Source organism: Oncorhynchus mykiss, chromosome 7, assembly GCF_013265735.2.
Source record: "Oncorhynchus mykiss isolate Arlee chromosome 7, USDA_OmykA_1.1, whole genome shotgun sequence".
In the NCBI taxonomy this organism is placed as follows: domain Eukaryota; kingdom Metazoa; phylum Chordata; class Actinopteri; order Salmoniformes; family Salmonidae; genus Oncorhynchus; species Oncorhynchus mykiss.
Window position 1 is genome coordinate 25,635,362 of NC_048571.1, and position 16,540 is coordinate 25,651,901.

The 16,540-nt window shown below is 46.1% G+C and overlaps 1 protein-coding gene across 7 annotated transcripts in view; it reads right to left on the bottom strand.

Annotated features, from left to right (window-relative positions):
- pard3ba (par-3 family cell polarity regulator beta a) overlaps positions 1 to 16,540 on the bottom strand; it is a 174,950-nt gene that overhangs the window by 84,741 nt on the left and 73,669 nt on the right. For all 7 annotated transcript variants that reach the window (XM_036983067.1, XM_036983068.1, XM_036983066.1 and 4 more), the window contains 6 exons: positions 15,790 to 15,876; positions 15,538 to 15,663; positions 14,067 to 14,563; positions 8,994 to 9,133; positions 8,490 to 8,618; positions 2,715 to 2,900 (listed from right to left, as the gene is read on the bottom strand). In XM_036983067.1, the coding sequence (XP_036838962.1) occupies positions 2,715 to 2,900; positions 8,490 to 8,618; positions 8,994 to 9,133; positions 14,067 to 14,563; positions 15,538 to 15,663; positions 15,790 to 15,876 (1,165 nt within the window). The remainder of the gene's footprint in view (positions 1 to 2,714; positions 2,901 to 8,489; positions 8,619 to 8,993; positions 9,134 to 14,066; positions 14,564 to 15,537; positions 15,664 to 15,789; positions 15,877 to 16,540) is intronic.

A 16,540-nucleotide genomic window follows, 5' to 3' on the forward strand; every position in this document is an offset into this window, starting at 1 on the left:
AAGAAGGAGAGAGAAAGAGAGAGACAAGGAGTTGGAGAGAGAGGGAGAACATTTGTATGTAGCAGCTACTACAGACCAAGACACACCTGTAGATCTGAGAGAGCGAGTGAGGGAGAGACAGACACTGAAACACAGAGACATGGCCAGAGGTACTAAATAGTCCTTAGTGCCCACCAGCCCCATCACGCCATTAGTCACCACTGACCTCTGACCTCAGTCATTAAGCAGCCCCCGCCAGGCCCTGACCTCTCACACCGCCAATAACCTTCTGATCCTATCAGATCACACACACACAATTCCCAAGAAACACACTACGTATGGGCAAGCAGAAGCCCACACACACACAGAATCACACATGTGTGCGAGCAAGCGCACATGCACAAACACACCTAGAAAGACAAGCACAAACACAAGTTTGTTTCACAATACTTGTGGGGTTAAATAATTGAATCCCATTTAAAATCCAATTTTTCCTAACCTTAACACCAAACGTAACCCCAATTCTAAACCTAACCGTAATTGTAACCCTAAAGTTAAATAAAGGTTAAATAAAAATATATATAAATAAATTAACCCCTAACCCCTAAGAAAATGTCCCCACTTCTGGTCCCCACAAGGAAACTGACTTCTACATGACTTCTAGTCCCCACAAGGATAGTAACCCCCACCTCCACACACACAAACACTGTCAGAATTGGGGTTAGGTCCCAGTTTCAGTGTGAGGCTGTGGCTTCTCCTCCCCTGGCTGCCTGTAGAGAGACTGTGACTGCCAGAGAGAGAGACACTGGGGACAGACAGAGCGTCTCAGCCCTCCCTGCACACGCTCATTAGCTAGCCTCTTAAGAGTTTTTAATTAGCATTCACACACACACACACACACAGCGCAGGGAGGGGGCCTGCGACAACAGGCAACACACAAGAAGAGAGAGAGAGACGCGCACACAACACCTCGGCCCCCCACACATACGCACTTTCAATTTATGCTAAAATATCTCTACTTTCTTTCACTCCAAGTTGGCCTTTCTTTTTTTTCTTAAATCTCTCTCGGTCTCTCAATCTTCCCTTTTCCCTGTTGATTGTTTTTGAAAAAAAGGGTTGGACTGAGACTCTTTGAGAAGGCAACCAGAAGAGGATATGGAGGATAGAGGGAGTAACGGCCAAGCTGTCATAGTCAAAACATAAAATGGGAAGAGGTCTGTCCATGATAGGGCGTTGTTCTGCAGGCCCTAGTTCAGTCGCACCTGGATTACTGTCCAGATGTGTGGAGGGACATACAGTAACAGTCAAACGTTTGGACACACCTACTCCTTCAAGTTGCCTCTGCTGCAGAGGGTAAGTTCATTAGAGATTTGAGATGGGAAAAGCAGCCAACAAGTGCTCAGCATATGTGGGAACTCCTTCAAGACTTTTGGATAATGAAGCTGGTTGAGAGAATGAAGCTGGTTGAGAGAATGTCAAGAGTGTGCAAAGCTGTCATCAATGCAAAGGGTGGCTACTTTATAGAACCTAAAATATAAATATATTTTTATTTGTTTAACCCTTTTTTGGTTTCTACATGAGTCCATGCATGTTATTTCATAGTTTTTATGTCCTCACTATTATTATACAAAGTTGAAAATAGTACAAATAAAGAAAATCCTTTGACTGAGTAGGTGTGTCCAATCTTTTGAGTGGTACTGTAGGTGAATTGCATTTGGTCCAGAACAAAGCAGCACATATCAAGCCTTGATGGACACGGATGGCAATTGTCAGTAACGTGCATGTCAATCTCTCCCGGCTCAAAGTTAAGGAGAGATTGACAGCATCAATATTGGTCTTGGTGCGAGGGATTGATGTGTTGAAGGTAGCGAACTGTCTGTTTAAGCAGTTGGCACAGTTCGGAAACTCATCGGTACAACATAAGACACGGAAACAGAGGTCTCTTCACATTCCCCAGGTCCAGAACAAAGGCTGGGGAAAAACACAGTATTAAATAGAGCCATGACTACACGGAACTCTCTGCCAAACCAGGTAACTCAAGCTAGCCATAAAACCAGATTTTAAACAACAGCTAAAAGAATACCTTGCTGCACAAAAGGGACTGTGAAATGGAGATCCTCATAAATACCAAACACCTCAGAGACGAGTTTATAAGTCCAGTTTGAGGCTTCCGTCGATGCTCGGATGTACTAGTATCGCTTAAGTACCTAATCACCCTGTTCCCAGTGCAGACCATATTTACACAGGGACACAACACCTGTGGAAAAAGATGGGAACCAGGGGAGTTCAGAGAGTGTCTATCCACTCCAAGTGTCACTACAGAGATGGAGTGTGCCCTTCAGTGGAAGATGCTAGAAAGGGCCCCTACTCCGATCCACAAAAGTCTGAGCACACTGCCAGAGGGACGAGGTCAATGGGGTCACCAGGGGTCAAAGGTCAGGGGGAACTGAAACCGATGTGGGCTTCAGACTGCGCAGGACTGCTGAGTATTGGGGTTTACAGAGTAAAGAGAAACAGATGGCACAGAGAGCAGAAGAAGGAAGGAAAGAGACAGTAGAAAGGGAACCAGGGTGGAGATGGAGACAGAACGAGATAAAGAGCGAGAGAGAGCAAGCTGAGCGAGAATTGGAAAGTGGAAAAGACAGACAACAGAGAAACTGGAGACAGACCGAGAACAGAAACAGTGAGATGGAAGCAAAAACAGCACATCAGATAGTTCATTCCTGCGCCTGTACCTTGTAGGCGGCCCCTCCGTGAATGATGGACTTGATGAAGATGCCCAGGTCCTCGCCCTTCTCCCGGGACTTGTTGCCCTTGAGGCTGATGCCCAGGCCGGCCGAGCCCGTGTCGTTCAGGGGCACCTCGAACATCAGCTGCTCCCGCCCATCCTCCAGCACCAGGGGGCTTGCCTCCTCCCCTTTCTGAGCGAGGGATAGAGAAGGATGGAGAGGAGGACAGAGAGAGGGATTGTTTTTGATATTGAAACAAACATAGTGCAGTCAATACAAATTCAAAAATACAATGCTGAGAGTGAAATAGACAGACACAGAAAGAGAAACCCCTCATCGATGTGAGAACTCATCCAATGAGGATGACGGGGGGGGGGAAGAGGACGAAAGAAAATAGGCGATGAGAGGTTGAGGGAGAAAGAGAAACCAAAACAAATTAAGAGGGATATTTGCATTACGGATCGAAGGTGGTGAAAAACAGGGGAGGGAAGAACAACAACAAAAAAAGAGGGAGAAGATGGGAAGCGAGAAGGAGCAGGTGGTGAGAAAGAGAGAACGGGGGAGGCAGAGAGGTAACTCCATTTGAACATGAAAGGCAGACCGAGCGCGTGCCATTTCAAAAGGAAACATAATAACCTTTTTATACATCCTTCTTGAGAGCGATGGAGGGAGGGCGACAGGGGGATCATTTAAAAGTAATAACCCATCCCTGGAGATACCCACTCTCCCATTCACTCTCTTTTCTCTCTCCTCCTTCCTCCTACTCTTAACGTGAACAAAATGACCCGGTGGTTCGGGGAGCGAGAATTGGCTACCAAATGAAAGAAAGAGAAGACAAAGAAATGGAGACAAAAGAAAAATGTCTGTCATTATGACAGAGCGGTGAGAGAGAAAGTGGTGCTGGGGTTTTGTCACCAGGGAAACAGGCCTGTAAAGAGGTGCTTTGAGGCTCTTTCACGTCGCCGGCCTATTTTCCTGTGAGGAGAAGAGCGAACAACGCAGGTCAGGAAAAAAATACTGTGTGTACTGTATATGTTTACATTTGTTAACAATAATTGTGTGTGTTTTAAACTAAGGGACACACAAGAGTGTGTATGTGAAGTGTCTGTGATTTCTTTTTTTCACAGCTGCCCAATATAAAAAAAAACTAATTGAGCTGCTTTCCTTCGTACCTTATCTGTTACTGGAAGCAGATTTATTTTGAACCTCCCAGGTTGCCATACAATATGGCCAGCGCTCTAGTGACAGAGGCAGGAAAGAGCGGCTCAGTGTAGCTTTACTGGCTTCTCACTATAATCCCACTGGTGTTGGGTGACATGCACCCGAGTCCTGAGGATGCCCTTGTTTAGCCAACAGAACCAGCCCCACTGTCCCCCCCCCCCCCCTCCCCTGGGTCCTCAGCCTACGCCCTCAACCCTCTCTTTTCCTGGGTAGAGCCCCTAGGCAAATGGGCAGTCTAGTCTGGGCCTCCACTCTCATGAGGCTCAATCACCTCAAGCTATTGTGGAAGCTCCATTGTACACTGAGTAGTAAAGATGGGAAGCGTTCCTTCTGACTGCGGCGCCATTGAGTCTTTATTCAACGGACTCAGTGAGACGCAAGGATCCAGCAATCCAGCTCAGGCTCGACACTGACAGTAGACGTGACAGATGGACAGGTCTCGTTGGGCATCTCTATCCCTGACACACATCCATAAGGGAGAGGACGGGAAGAGGAGAGGTGGAATCTAAAGAGACGTAACAGCTGCAGGATATTCCATTGTCAGCGTGAGGGGAGAGATCTTCCAGCAGCACTTTGTAACCAAAGAAGCGTTACATTTTTTGATGAATGCCTTTGGTTTGATCTGTTGATGCAAAGAGCAGTCACTGTGTGGTGGGGCTGAGTTCAAAACACACACACACATCAGATATGACCACCGAATATCAGACATGTCCTTAAGGGACTAAAACACATTTATACAGCCAACTAAATCTCCCGGTGTGAGACACACCCCTGGTGGTCCACACACACACAATCTCCCCCCCCCCCCCACTAATATCTCGTAATACCTTCCTTAGGGGCAGAGCCAGACCCTTCCATTCCTGAGCCCTGTGGCTCCGCTGGCGCACAACACGCCTCATTGTCTCTCCTCAAGTGCTTGTTAACAGGCTTTAAGAGGAGGGGAGACCACCCCTGATCAGAGGAACGCCGAAGACAAAAGGAGCCTTTCTACCCATGGGGAAGAAGAAGAGGTGGGGGTGTAAGGAGACCGATTAATACACACTCTTTTGTCAACCGGGCTTCTAAATAGACGCTTTCAAAGATGCAGATTAGCGACGAGAGCGACATTCAATTAAGATGAGGTATCTCTCGCCACCGCTCGATTGGAGACGGATAAAGTCCTCCAATTATGGGAAGTAATGTTGAGTTTTTCTGTTCTCTGTACCTGTGCCTCGGTAAGGGGAGGAGAGAAAAGCCAAATTGCTGATGTTTGGGATCATTTTAGTGTGTGTGCGCGCGCATGTGATGCGTTTGTCACCTTGAGTGGTAAGCTACCACGGTTCCAGGACACAAGCATCCTGGTGCCAATCCAACAATGAGAAAAGAAGTGCAGAGTGGAGTGGAGAAGGGAGAGGGAGCTGACAGGTCTTTGCGTGATGGGTGGGCAGACGTATTAGGTGACCGCCACGCTGAGCTCGTCCGTAGACAGATGGATGGATGGACAGAAAGACAAATGGAGCGTTGGACCACTTTTAAAGGCGAGTCCAGACTGGTTGTCCTACAAATCACCTTGCATCACAAATTACTACTCCGTATTATTTGTAAAAATCAGTCCGTCTCAATTTATCCATGCTACATCACGGTTTTAATTATCTCCAACACGACCAAACATACAGGTCTGGCTAGATGCAAGGCCACTACGCTTCCTGTCTCATGACCACACTTCCAGGTTAGCCTTGTGTGACGTGACCCCTCGATCCTGCCCGGGGGCACATCCATCCACCTCCCCAACCAAAAATCCACATCACATCCAATCCAATCCGAGGGACAAACTAAACACTGACAATCAAGTCCAGATCAGGTTTTACCATCAAGTTTTTCTGGAAAGGCGAGGATCACACCTAAGTATAGTCCCAGGCTTCGCTTTCGGGACCCGATCGCCTATTTTTATTGTCTAAGTAACCGAAGTCCCGTTCTGCACATATGTCAAATGAAATTTTAATCATTTTACTTCTAAACAAGGGTCTCAGATCATCTGACAGACAGCCCAGTTTGTGATTTGATTGAATATTCCCTAACAATATTAATGAGCAAGTGTCAGTAATTTAGATGGCAGTTTACTCAGTGTTCAAAACATTAAGAACCCCCCCCCCTTTTGCCCTCAGAAGGGCCTGAATTTGTCAGGGTTCGTCATGTTGACTCCAATGCTTCTCACAGTTGTGTCAAGTTGGCTGGATGTCCTTTGGGTGGTGGACCATTCTTGATACCGACGGGAAACTTTTGAGCGTGAAAAACCCACCAGCGTTGCAGTTCTCAGCACACTCAAACTGTTGCGCCTGGCACCTACAACCATACCCCGTTCAAAGGCACTTATATTTGTCACCCTCTGAATGGCACCCATAAACAATCCATGTCTCAATTGTCTCAAGGCTTAAAAATCGTTCTTTAAAATGGCCTTTTAAGGTCCTATGATATATCCTAAGGTCCTAGGATATGGCCTTGAACCTTTTCCAACAGCACAGTGGGAGTCATTCGGTCTCTGTGTGAATGACAGGATATGCAGCTGTCAATCCGTCGCTCAACTACGCCATGTTATTTTACACCAAACACACACAAAAGCGGAGATCGCAGTTCTTTGGGTGGATAGGATATTTGATTACAATAGTGTGGGATGTAATGTAGTTGAGTTTAACTGGCATTTTAAAGTCAAATTCTGATCACATGCACACCTTCACACAAATGCGTTGCAATCTCATCATTTGGTATTTTCATATTTTAATCTTGGGCTCATAGAAGAAGCCATTCTCCTGAGTATGGTCCACACACACACGCACCAGGTTTTCCGCTAGCCAGTAAACGGCGGCTTTTGGCCTACAAAAAAAAAAAGAAACGCAGATAAAAAAAAAAATACATTTTTTTTTTCTTCCGAGTGAACAAAACTTGGTGTCACTACAGCCCTGGGTTTGATCCCAGGCTGTGTCACAGCCGGCCGTGACTGGGAGACCCATGAGGCGTCTGGGGGGCATACCATGGATCATTTAGCTATTTGATTTTGAAATTTTAGGTCCCCTTTAGGTATGAATTATTTTATGTGTTTTGGCCTTCACTACTATAGCCTATAGAAACATATGCACACACACAGCTATAATTGGCCCCTGGGAGATACTAACCCAATGACATTAGAATGGGTTGGGGAGGATTATTTAATTTTCATAAACATGTATTCAGGCCTGGTGTCATGTTCTGAGGCTAAATAGATGGGTATTTGTGTTGGGGGCTTTGTGAGTGCAGCTGCAGTATTAGGGTTGTGACTGAGGCATAATAAGGAGAGAAGACAAGTGTTATACATGTATGCATCAACTGGACAACGGACCACCATTGCATCTAAATGTGGAAGTTTAAGGTATTGGAATGAGTTGCGGTTGATTGTGTGTGCGTGTGCATGTGTGTGCATGTGTGCGCACGTGGCTGCCTGCATAAGTTCTGTGTGCGAGCATTACTGAACTTGAGTGAGTGTGAACATGTACATGAGCTTGAGGGACATGAAACTATCTTTGAGGAAGAGGCCTGCAGAGACGATAAGGAGTATATCTTTAAGGGCCTCTAACTTCAACAGCCCAGATCAAGACAGAGTTCAAAAGAACAAGACAAAAGAGGAATTGAAGAAGCACTTTAGTGTGGATGTTGTGGAAATGTAGGGTATTTTAATGAGGGCTAATGTGAGCACTGTGTGTGTGTGTTCATGTGTGTGCACATGTGTGTGTATGTTTGCGTGCATGCATGCTTGTGTGTGTGCTTGCATGCGTGTGTGCGTGTGTGTGCTTGCATGCGTGTGTGCGTGTGTGTGCTTGCATGCGTGTGTGCGTGTGTGTGCTTGCATGCGTGTGTGCGTGTGTGTGCGTGTTCCATGTGAATATGCATCGTTCACTACAAAGCGGCGGAGTTGTCCCTCCTGAATGCCTTGAAGTTGAGGAAACGGAATAATGTGAATAATCACAGGAGTAGTGAGTGGCACACAAGGACAGAGCGCTGTTTCCGGAGAGGACCAACACACACACACACAGTTATACACAGGACACACACATGCTGCTGTAGGGTACCACCTGGGCAGCTGACGGGCAGCTTATTTAGATAAAGGGGTAAAAACACACCACTCGGCGAGGAGTCAGAGAGGTCTCTGGCCACATCTAAACGGTCACTTAACACCCGTGTGTGTCGACACGCACCACTTCCTGCGAGGCCGCAGGGACGTGCGTGTGACTTCCTGTCAGCCTCTGAGTCAACAAACCCAGATAAGGGCAGGAAGAGGAATGGGGCGCTGGGTACGTGTGCTGCGGCTGGGTGTGTGGGTGTCAGTGCTTGTTTGGAGGTGAGGACATGCAGGGGGCAAAAGGGAAGATCAAAAGAGGTTGAACGCCCTTCAATAGTAATAGAAAGAGAAAGGCGTTTTGAGGGGTAACAACATTTTTAAGACAAAGAGGGGAAAGGTGGAAATTCCTGGTAACCTATCTGCATCAAAGATCATGCAGAGTCCAGAGCAATTGGAGGTGGCTAGGAGAGATAAACGGTGTGTGTTCTCACCAGCTCTCTGGGTAGGAAGAGATCCTCTTGTCTGACCACCACCACAGAGACACAGTCCCCCTGTTTGGTGCTGCGCAGCATGGCCACCAGCTCCTCCTGAGTTCGATCAGTCATGTCTACACCGTTCACCTAGACACACACATCACAGGAAAGTATTCAAATATGTACAGTATATACACAATGTGCTTCACAATGCTTATAAATACATAGAATACTTACTTCCACCTAGATATTTAAAAGGTTTAAAATTACCACCTTCCGGGAACAAAAATACAACTCATTTATCAGCCACAGACGGCACTGTTTGAATACTTGAAAAGGTGCTTCCTTCCTCCATTCCTTGAAGCAATCACTGATGATTAGAAATGAATGGACAGGTGAATGCCATGTGGTGGAACACTTGAGTTCACCTATCGAATCATGCCGAATCAGTCATTACTTCAAGGATGGCAGGAAAGAAGGATGCACTTTCAAGGAATTCAAAAGGTCAAATGACTGTTTCACCTCCAGGATGCGGTCGCCGGGCTGCAGGCGGCCATCTTTGATGGCGGCGCCCCGGGGGAGGATGTTCTTGATTAGGATGGGCCCCGGGCCATGGACCGTCGAGTCCCGGGTCACCACGGTGAAACCTAGCCCCTCGGTACCTGGAGAGTAAAAGAGAGGGGAGAGAGAAACAGGGAGTGAAATATATATATATTTTTAAAGGAACGATAGAGGGACAGAGAGAGAGGGAAAGAAAGAGAGAATGAAGAAGAGAGGAAAAGAGATGAAAAAACAAGAGAGAGATAGAGTGGGGGACAGAGATGGATTTGATCAGTTATCCTGATCGTCTTTGCTATACCATCTTTCCCATCCTTGAGTTGATTGACTAGTATCCCCATTGGGGTCTTACTGGGGTCCGACATAATGAAAAAGAGGCTGCACTCAAAATACTTCACAATTTAAATACATGTAAAAATATTCACATGTAGTGTGTGCACATCTATCAGTTACACATATGTCAGTACATACACAAGTAGGTGACATGGGGAGGGGTGTTGTGCCGTGAGGTGTTGCTTTATTCGTTAAAAAAAACAGGTTTGCTGTGCTACTTGCGCTATATGAGAAGGATGGGAGTTCCATGGAATCATGGCTCTGTATAATACTGTATGTTTCCTTGAATTTGTTCTGGACCTGGGGACGGTGAAAATACCCCTGGTGGCATGTCTGGTGGGGTAAGTGTGTGTGTGTCAGTGCTGTGTGTAGACCATGTGTAACAGTATAACTTTAAACCATCCCCTCGCCCATACCCGGGCGCGAACCAGGGACCCTCTGCACACATCAACAACAGTCACCCACGAAGCATCGTTACCCATCGCTTCACAAAAGCCGCGGCCCTTGCAGAGCAAGGGGAACCACTACTTCAAGGTCTACGCTGTCCTTACGAACCACACAACAGATCGTTACATCATTATGTCCGCGACCCTGGGTTTATAAGCGCGGAAATCGACTCTGCCGCACGAGCATGCTTTTGCGGCACAGTCGATAGCGCGCCGGACCTCGGGCTCGAAGGTCGAGGGTTCGAGACCTGCTCCCTGCCGGTTTCATTACAATACCAAACGTTAGTTGGCTGCTTATACATCAAACTTGCCAGTATATTAACTATAGGCGAACTAACTACCCACCCAATGTTTATCGACTTGATTATTCCTGTCATTCTTAGCGTAGCTAAATGGTATATATTGTGCGCTCTCAATGTACATTCGGGTGCATTCGTAAATTCGCCCTGGCTATCTACTCCGATTTCAGAGCACTCACGTCTGAGTGTGCCAGAGCGCAGAATAATGAATTTACGAGCGCTCAACACCGGTTGAATATGGCTGGTGTCAGTAAACGTCGGCAAAAAAACCCATAATTACATCGTTTCCAGCAGCACAGTTACAGTCACCAACGCTCTGGATAACATGAACACTGTCTAACCAGCTCTGTTCGGAAGAGTAAAATGGTCAGAGTGTCTGGAAGTAGCTAGCTAGCTAGCCAACATTAGCATGGGTGCTTGACTGCCGTTATAAGGCCAGAACGCTCCAATCAACCCTACTCCTCGGCCTGTGCATCCAGTGTGCGCTCCGAGTGCGAAACGCTCTGAATTTACGAGTGCACTCTAGCAATCCAGATTGAATTTAAGAACACACCCAAATTCGCAAAATGTCTAACTAGTCATTTGTTATGCTAACTAGCTAGCAAGAGCATCAACTTTCGCTAGACAGGTGAAGAGCAAGTACGCACAACTGAAAGGTTACTGTTCGTTTACAGTATACTAAAATGAACAGATAAAACTACAGGCTGCAGGACTTGCATTGTGGAGTCAAAAAAGCAGAGCCTTTCTTCAATACGGACAGACCTGTCCCCATCATCATGACCCCACATCATCCCATCACGTCGCAATAAGGTCACTTGGTGTGCCAATAAATGGAGGGCGACATCTCTCCACTCACCCTGCATTCTGTGCGGGGCTTAGTGGGTTCCTCCTGAGTAAACTGGTGATCAACTTCCACCAGTCTGCTGTGGAGCCCTCTCTGCTGGCACCCTATTCCCTTTAAAGTGCACATGGGCCCTGGTCAAAAGTATAGCACTACAATGACAATAGGGTGCTATTCGGGACGCGACCTCAGCCTCAAAGCCAGAGACAACTGTTTTCTTATGTGGATTAAGAGGAGGGCTGCCTTCAATTTCACGTGTGAGCAGGCCTCACACTGCCTGATGGAGGAAGGTGAAGGGAGAGAAAGAAGGAGAGGGGAGGGAGAGAGAGAGGTATCCTGAGATATCATTCCCTCCCATGGCTCCTCTCCCTGTGGACACGGTGATTTCAAGAGTGTGTGTGTCCAAGCTCACATGTGTATCTATTTGTGTCTGCGCGTGCATGCCTGTGTGTGTACGTGCCTCCAAGCAATGAGTGAAAACTGCCACCATGGTGAGCGGTGGAGAAAAGCCAAAAGAGGCATACTAAAAGATAGCGAGTGATCAAATCTCATCTGGCAGCTAAGCTTCTGCCTACCTTCCATTAATGCTTCTAAACCTCCTTGCAGTCACTCACGCTGGGAGAGAAGTCTTTAAAAGGGGTAATCATTAGTTGCTACATCCATTTTTGGACTTCTAAATTACTGCTATGTACCCATTGATTCTTGAAGAACATAATTTATAAATGCCTCATGAGCTTAGTTCAACTGTCGTACCTCATCAGATCACAAAATATAAGCTTGTTTGCCCCCGAGTTGCGCTGTGGTCTAAGGCACTGCATCTCAGTGCTAGAGGTGTCACTACAGACCCTGGTTCGAATCCAGGCTGACCGTGATTGGGAGTCCCACAGGGCGGTGCACAATTGCCCCAGCGTTGGCTGGTGTAGGCCGTCAATGTAAATAAGAATTTGTTCTTAACTGACTTGCCTCGTTAAATAAAAGTTTTTTTTTTTTAAATGTATGTACTCAAATGTTCGTAAACAAAGTAAACGTACAAAAAACAACAACACTACATAGCCTCAAAACATGGTTAAAATTACCTAAACTATTGATTTGAGAGTGGTTACATTTCTCCAGTCACATGCCAAATTGCTATTGTTTCTTCAGCTGAGTGCCGCTTTAATCATGGAAGAGCACAACCACAATCTCTAAATCTGGGTTTACACAGGCAGCCCAATTCTGAACTTTTGGCAAAATATCGGATATTATGGCCTCCCGGGTGGCGCAGTGGTTAAGGGCGCTGTACTGCAGCGCCCAGGCTCTGTCGTAACCGGGAGGTCCGTGGGGCGACGCACAATTGGCCTAGCGTCGCCCGGGTTAGGGAAGGCTTGTCTCATCGCGCACCAGCGACTCCTGTGGCGGGCTGGGCGCAGTGTGCGCTAACCAAGGTGGCCAGGTGCTTGGTGTTTCCTCCGGCGCATTGGTGTGGCTGGCTTCCGGGTTGGATGCGTGCTGTGTTAAGAAGCAGTGCGGCTTGGTTGGGTTGTGTATCGGAGGACGCATGACTTTCAACCTTCGTCTCTCCCGAGCACGTACGGGAGTTGTAGCGATGAGACAAGATAGTAGCTACTACAACAATTGGATACCACGAAATTGGGGAGAAAAAGGGGTAAAAAAAAATAAATTAAAAAAAAAATCTGATATTATGACAAAATAAGAGATTTGGGCTGCCTGTGTAAACGCAGCCTAAGAATTCAGTTTAAATTTTAAAAAAACTGATTTGTCCGTTGTTTTCTACGATGATTCAAATCATGATTTAAATTTCAATTTAAACCTTTACAAAAGAACAAAAACCTGTTGAAGATCTGTTTTGATCGAAATGTTGTGAACCAATAACGTGGTGGATCATCTCGGTGTGCTCTATAACACATAAGCTGTGTTTAAATACTCATACCAACAGCACTAACTATACTATTTGTGACGTGAATTGAGTATATACTATGCTATTAGTCATAGTATGGATATAGTTAGTATGCCAAAAGTTCCCAGATGAAGTATACATGCAGTGGACACTATTTAGGGCCCATATTTCTTTTTTATTAGTAGTATTTTTATTTAACTAAGCAAGTCAGTTAAGAACATATTAACAATGACAGCCTACTGGGGAACAGTGGGTTAACTGCCTTGTTCAGGGGCAGAACTACAGATGTTTACCTTTTCAGCTCAGGGATTCGATCCTGCAACCTTTTGGTTACTGGTCCAAAACTCTAACTACTAGGCTACCTGTCGCCCCACAATGCAATTCTTCCGAAAATGGGCATGGCTTCATAACTTTTCAGATTTGAAGAAAATGGAAGTCCGACGAGAGAGGATATAAACTAATTATGACAAATGTTCAGAAAATGTAATAAAGTAAATAAGTTAAGTTACACATTATGTTGGATGAATATTTGTTAGCTATGCTATCCTTACAAACCGCATAGCATTACAGCAGTATGTACCGGTATGTTAGCTAGTTACTTAACGTTAGTTGGTTACTAATACATCGAACTTGCCAGGCAGTATATTAACTACCTGCTATCTAACTAACTAACCAACATTTACTGACTTGATTATTCACATCCTTCTTTGCTAAGTGGTATAGTCGTGCGATTCAATGGCTATCTATTCCAATTTCAGAACACTATTGCGCAGAATAACTGATGAATTTACGAAAGCTCAACACCCGTTGAATATGGCCTGTGTAATTAAGCAAAAAAAGTTATTGTTAAATTGTTGCCAGCAGCAGCAGCCTAACCAGTTCTGCTAGGAAGAGTAAAATGGTCAGTGAAGTGTTCTCTCATTCGTGTCTGGAAGTAGCTAGCCAACGTTAGTCAGTTAGCTTGGGTGCTTGACTGCCATTGAACGCTCTGATCAACCCTACTCCTCGACCAGAGTGTCCAGTGAGCGCTCTGAACTCTGGTCGAGAGCGCACTCTGGCACTCCAAATCGAAGCTCTATTACACTCAACTGATACGATATTGTTCATTTCCTGTATACTAAAAAATTAACTAAATGGTATATACTCATTAAGTATGTAGTATGTTACTATGGGTATTTGAACACAGCTGTAGTGTCCCCCTTTTCCATAGTGCCTCCATACCTTTCTTTAGGTCAATCTTCAGCTTCCGGCCTCCCTTCTGGTTGGTCAGGTTGGCCAGGTTAGTGAGCCCCGTGGGACTCTTTCCCCGGGGCAGAGGGCTCTCGCTGCCCCCGACCGCCGTAGGGGAGGCCCCATCCCGATCCCTGACCACCGGGGCTGGGGACACAGTGAGGGGCATCTCCTCTGGGACGTGCCCAGTCTGGTGCTCCCCTAGCGGGTTGAGAGAGGCTGGCAGATCGGGGTTCTTGGAGCGGAGGACATGGAGGTCTGGACGTCTCGGCTCCAGTTTGGGATTGATCTGTTCTGGTTTCCCTTCTGGTTTAGCGTCCATTTTTTGGTGGATCATGAGGGGGCTCTTAGCTTTGGGGATGGAGTCGTGACCGTCGGTGAAGAGCTGCCCGATGAGGCGTTTCTCGTAGCGCTGCTTGTTGTCCAGCGGCAGGATCTCCAGGCGCACCAGAGGGGAACACATGGCCTGACGGAACACTTCCTGTGACCTGTGGGGGTGGGAGGAAGAGACATCATGAATGTCCGTCTTCGGAGGACATGACTGAAGGTTGAGAATACTGTGACATCAGACTTGATTGTACAGTTTTTCCCTATGTATTTATGGAAATGTGTTGGAAGATCACACTGTCACTCTAGTAGTAGTTACTAGTTCACCAAGCACAGAGCTTCAACACCACAGAGGTATCAACACCAGTACAAACTCAAGTTTACTATGTTCAACACCCGCATTGACTAACGGTCACAGACTAGACCATCAAGAGTCAATTCGCTAGAGACAAGTAGTCTTTAGACAAGTAATCTATAGTAGTAGTCACTAGTAGCAACTGGTTATCCAGGACCAGGCTAGCAGTGTCAGACCTATTGTCAAGCCTCTTCTGGGCTAAATTATCAGACCTAACAAGGTCCACCTCTTTTACTGGGCATTTCATTCAGTTAGGGCATTAGACAATCCTCCTTGATACACCCCCAATTTTCTCTCTTTTTACTGTTTGTCTCTCCCTTATCTTTCACACTCACTAGCCCTCACAGCTACTGTCCCACTCCTTTTGAAGCCTAACCAATGTTGTGATAGTACCAAATTAACCTATTCCCGACAACAGTGAGGCGAGAGAATGAGTGTTTCTCGCTTTCGTTTTCTCTCTCACACTCTTTTGTTGCTGTGGAGATGTGGTGCGAGATAAATCCAGAAATACAGAGGATTTGTAAGAGCAGGGATTATGGGCTCCTAAGAAAAGGGAAACTGAGTGACAGACCGGCCTCACAATGGTAGATGTGGGATAGTGTAGCGCAGGCTTGCATCCAAAATGATACAAGGATGAGTCTCAAATGGCAACCTATTCCCCTACATAGTGCACTACTTTTGACCAGGGACTTACGGGCCTGGTCAAAAGGAGTGCACTATAAAGGGATTACGGAGACATTTGAGACTCATCCTGCGATAGCGTAGAGCCGAGGTACGTACTGGGCAAATGTCTTGTCCATTAGCTCGGTGCCGTTAATCTGAACGATGCACTCATCCTCCTGGAATATGCCCTCTCTCTTGGAACGACTGTTCGCTTCGATACCTTTAATGTGCAGGCCCAGGGTCCTGAGAATGGATGATAAATACAGTTTGAACACACACACAAACAGTCTTCAATGTATGGGGAGAGAATGTGCTAGAAAGTGAGTGAGTTACAGTGAGTGACAGAAAGTAAATGTGTGTGTTCCTCACCGTCCACTCAGTGAGGAGCAGTAAGGGACGACGTGGATCCCCAGCGGCCCCTGTTCTCCAGAGAGTTCCACCGTCTCGGTCAGGGGGCTGCAGAGACAAAACACAAACTCTCTCACTCACACACAAAAATGTTAACAGGAACACACAAATAGGCACACACACAGTAATACAAACACACCCACATCACTTATCTAGAGTGCGTTCAGTAAGTAAAGACCATCATGCTTCTAGGGAAAGAGGATCATTTTGTACATGTATTTACCTGCACGTTAGACCAATTCCAATCCCATTGTTTAGGGGGCCCGGTGAGTTTTTAAAGGGACATTCTACTCCCAAATGAATAAACATTTAATTATACTGACACATTCAAAAAATATCATTTCCACCTTCAGAAATTAGCCCAAGAACATACTGGTAAAAAAAATAACGTACAAATTATTATGTTTAAATTTGAGCCATTAGCACTGATTAGCATCTGATATGGATAGGCTATATTATCAGATGTGCCATTAGCCATAAGCATTATCACCTGTACCCCAAATGATGCAGCACCGTGGCAGTAAATATAGGCCGACGCATGGGGTTGGTCCATCTGCATTTACCCCATTGGACACAACATCCTGATTGTTATAATGATTGCTTGTCAGAATACATGTCTCCTCCCACTGACAACTTCAACGTGCCTTGGGAAGACTATTTCTCTCTCATAGGACACACAACAACAAGTCAACTAGGTAAATAGGTCAACTCT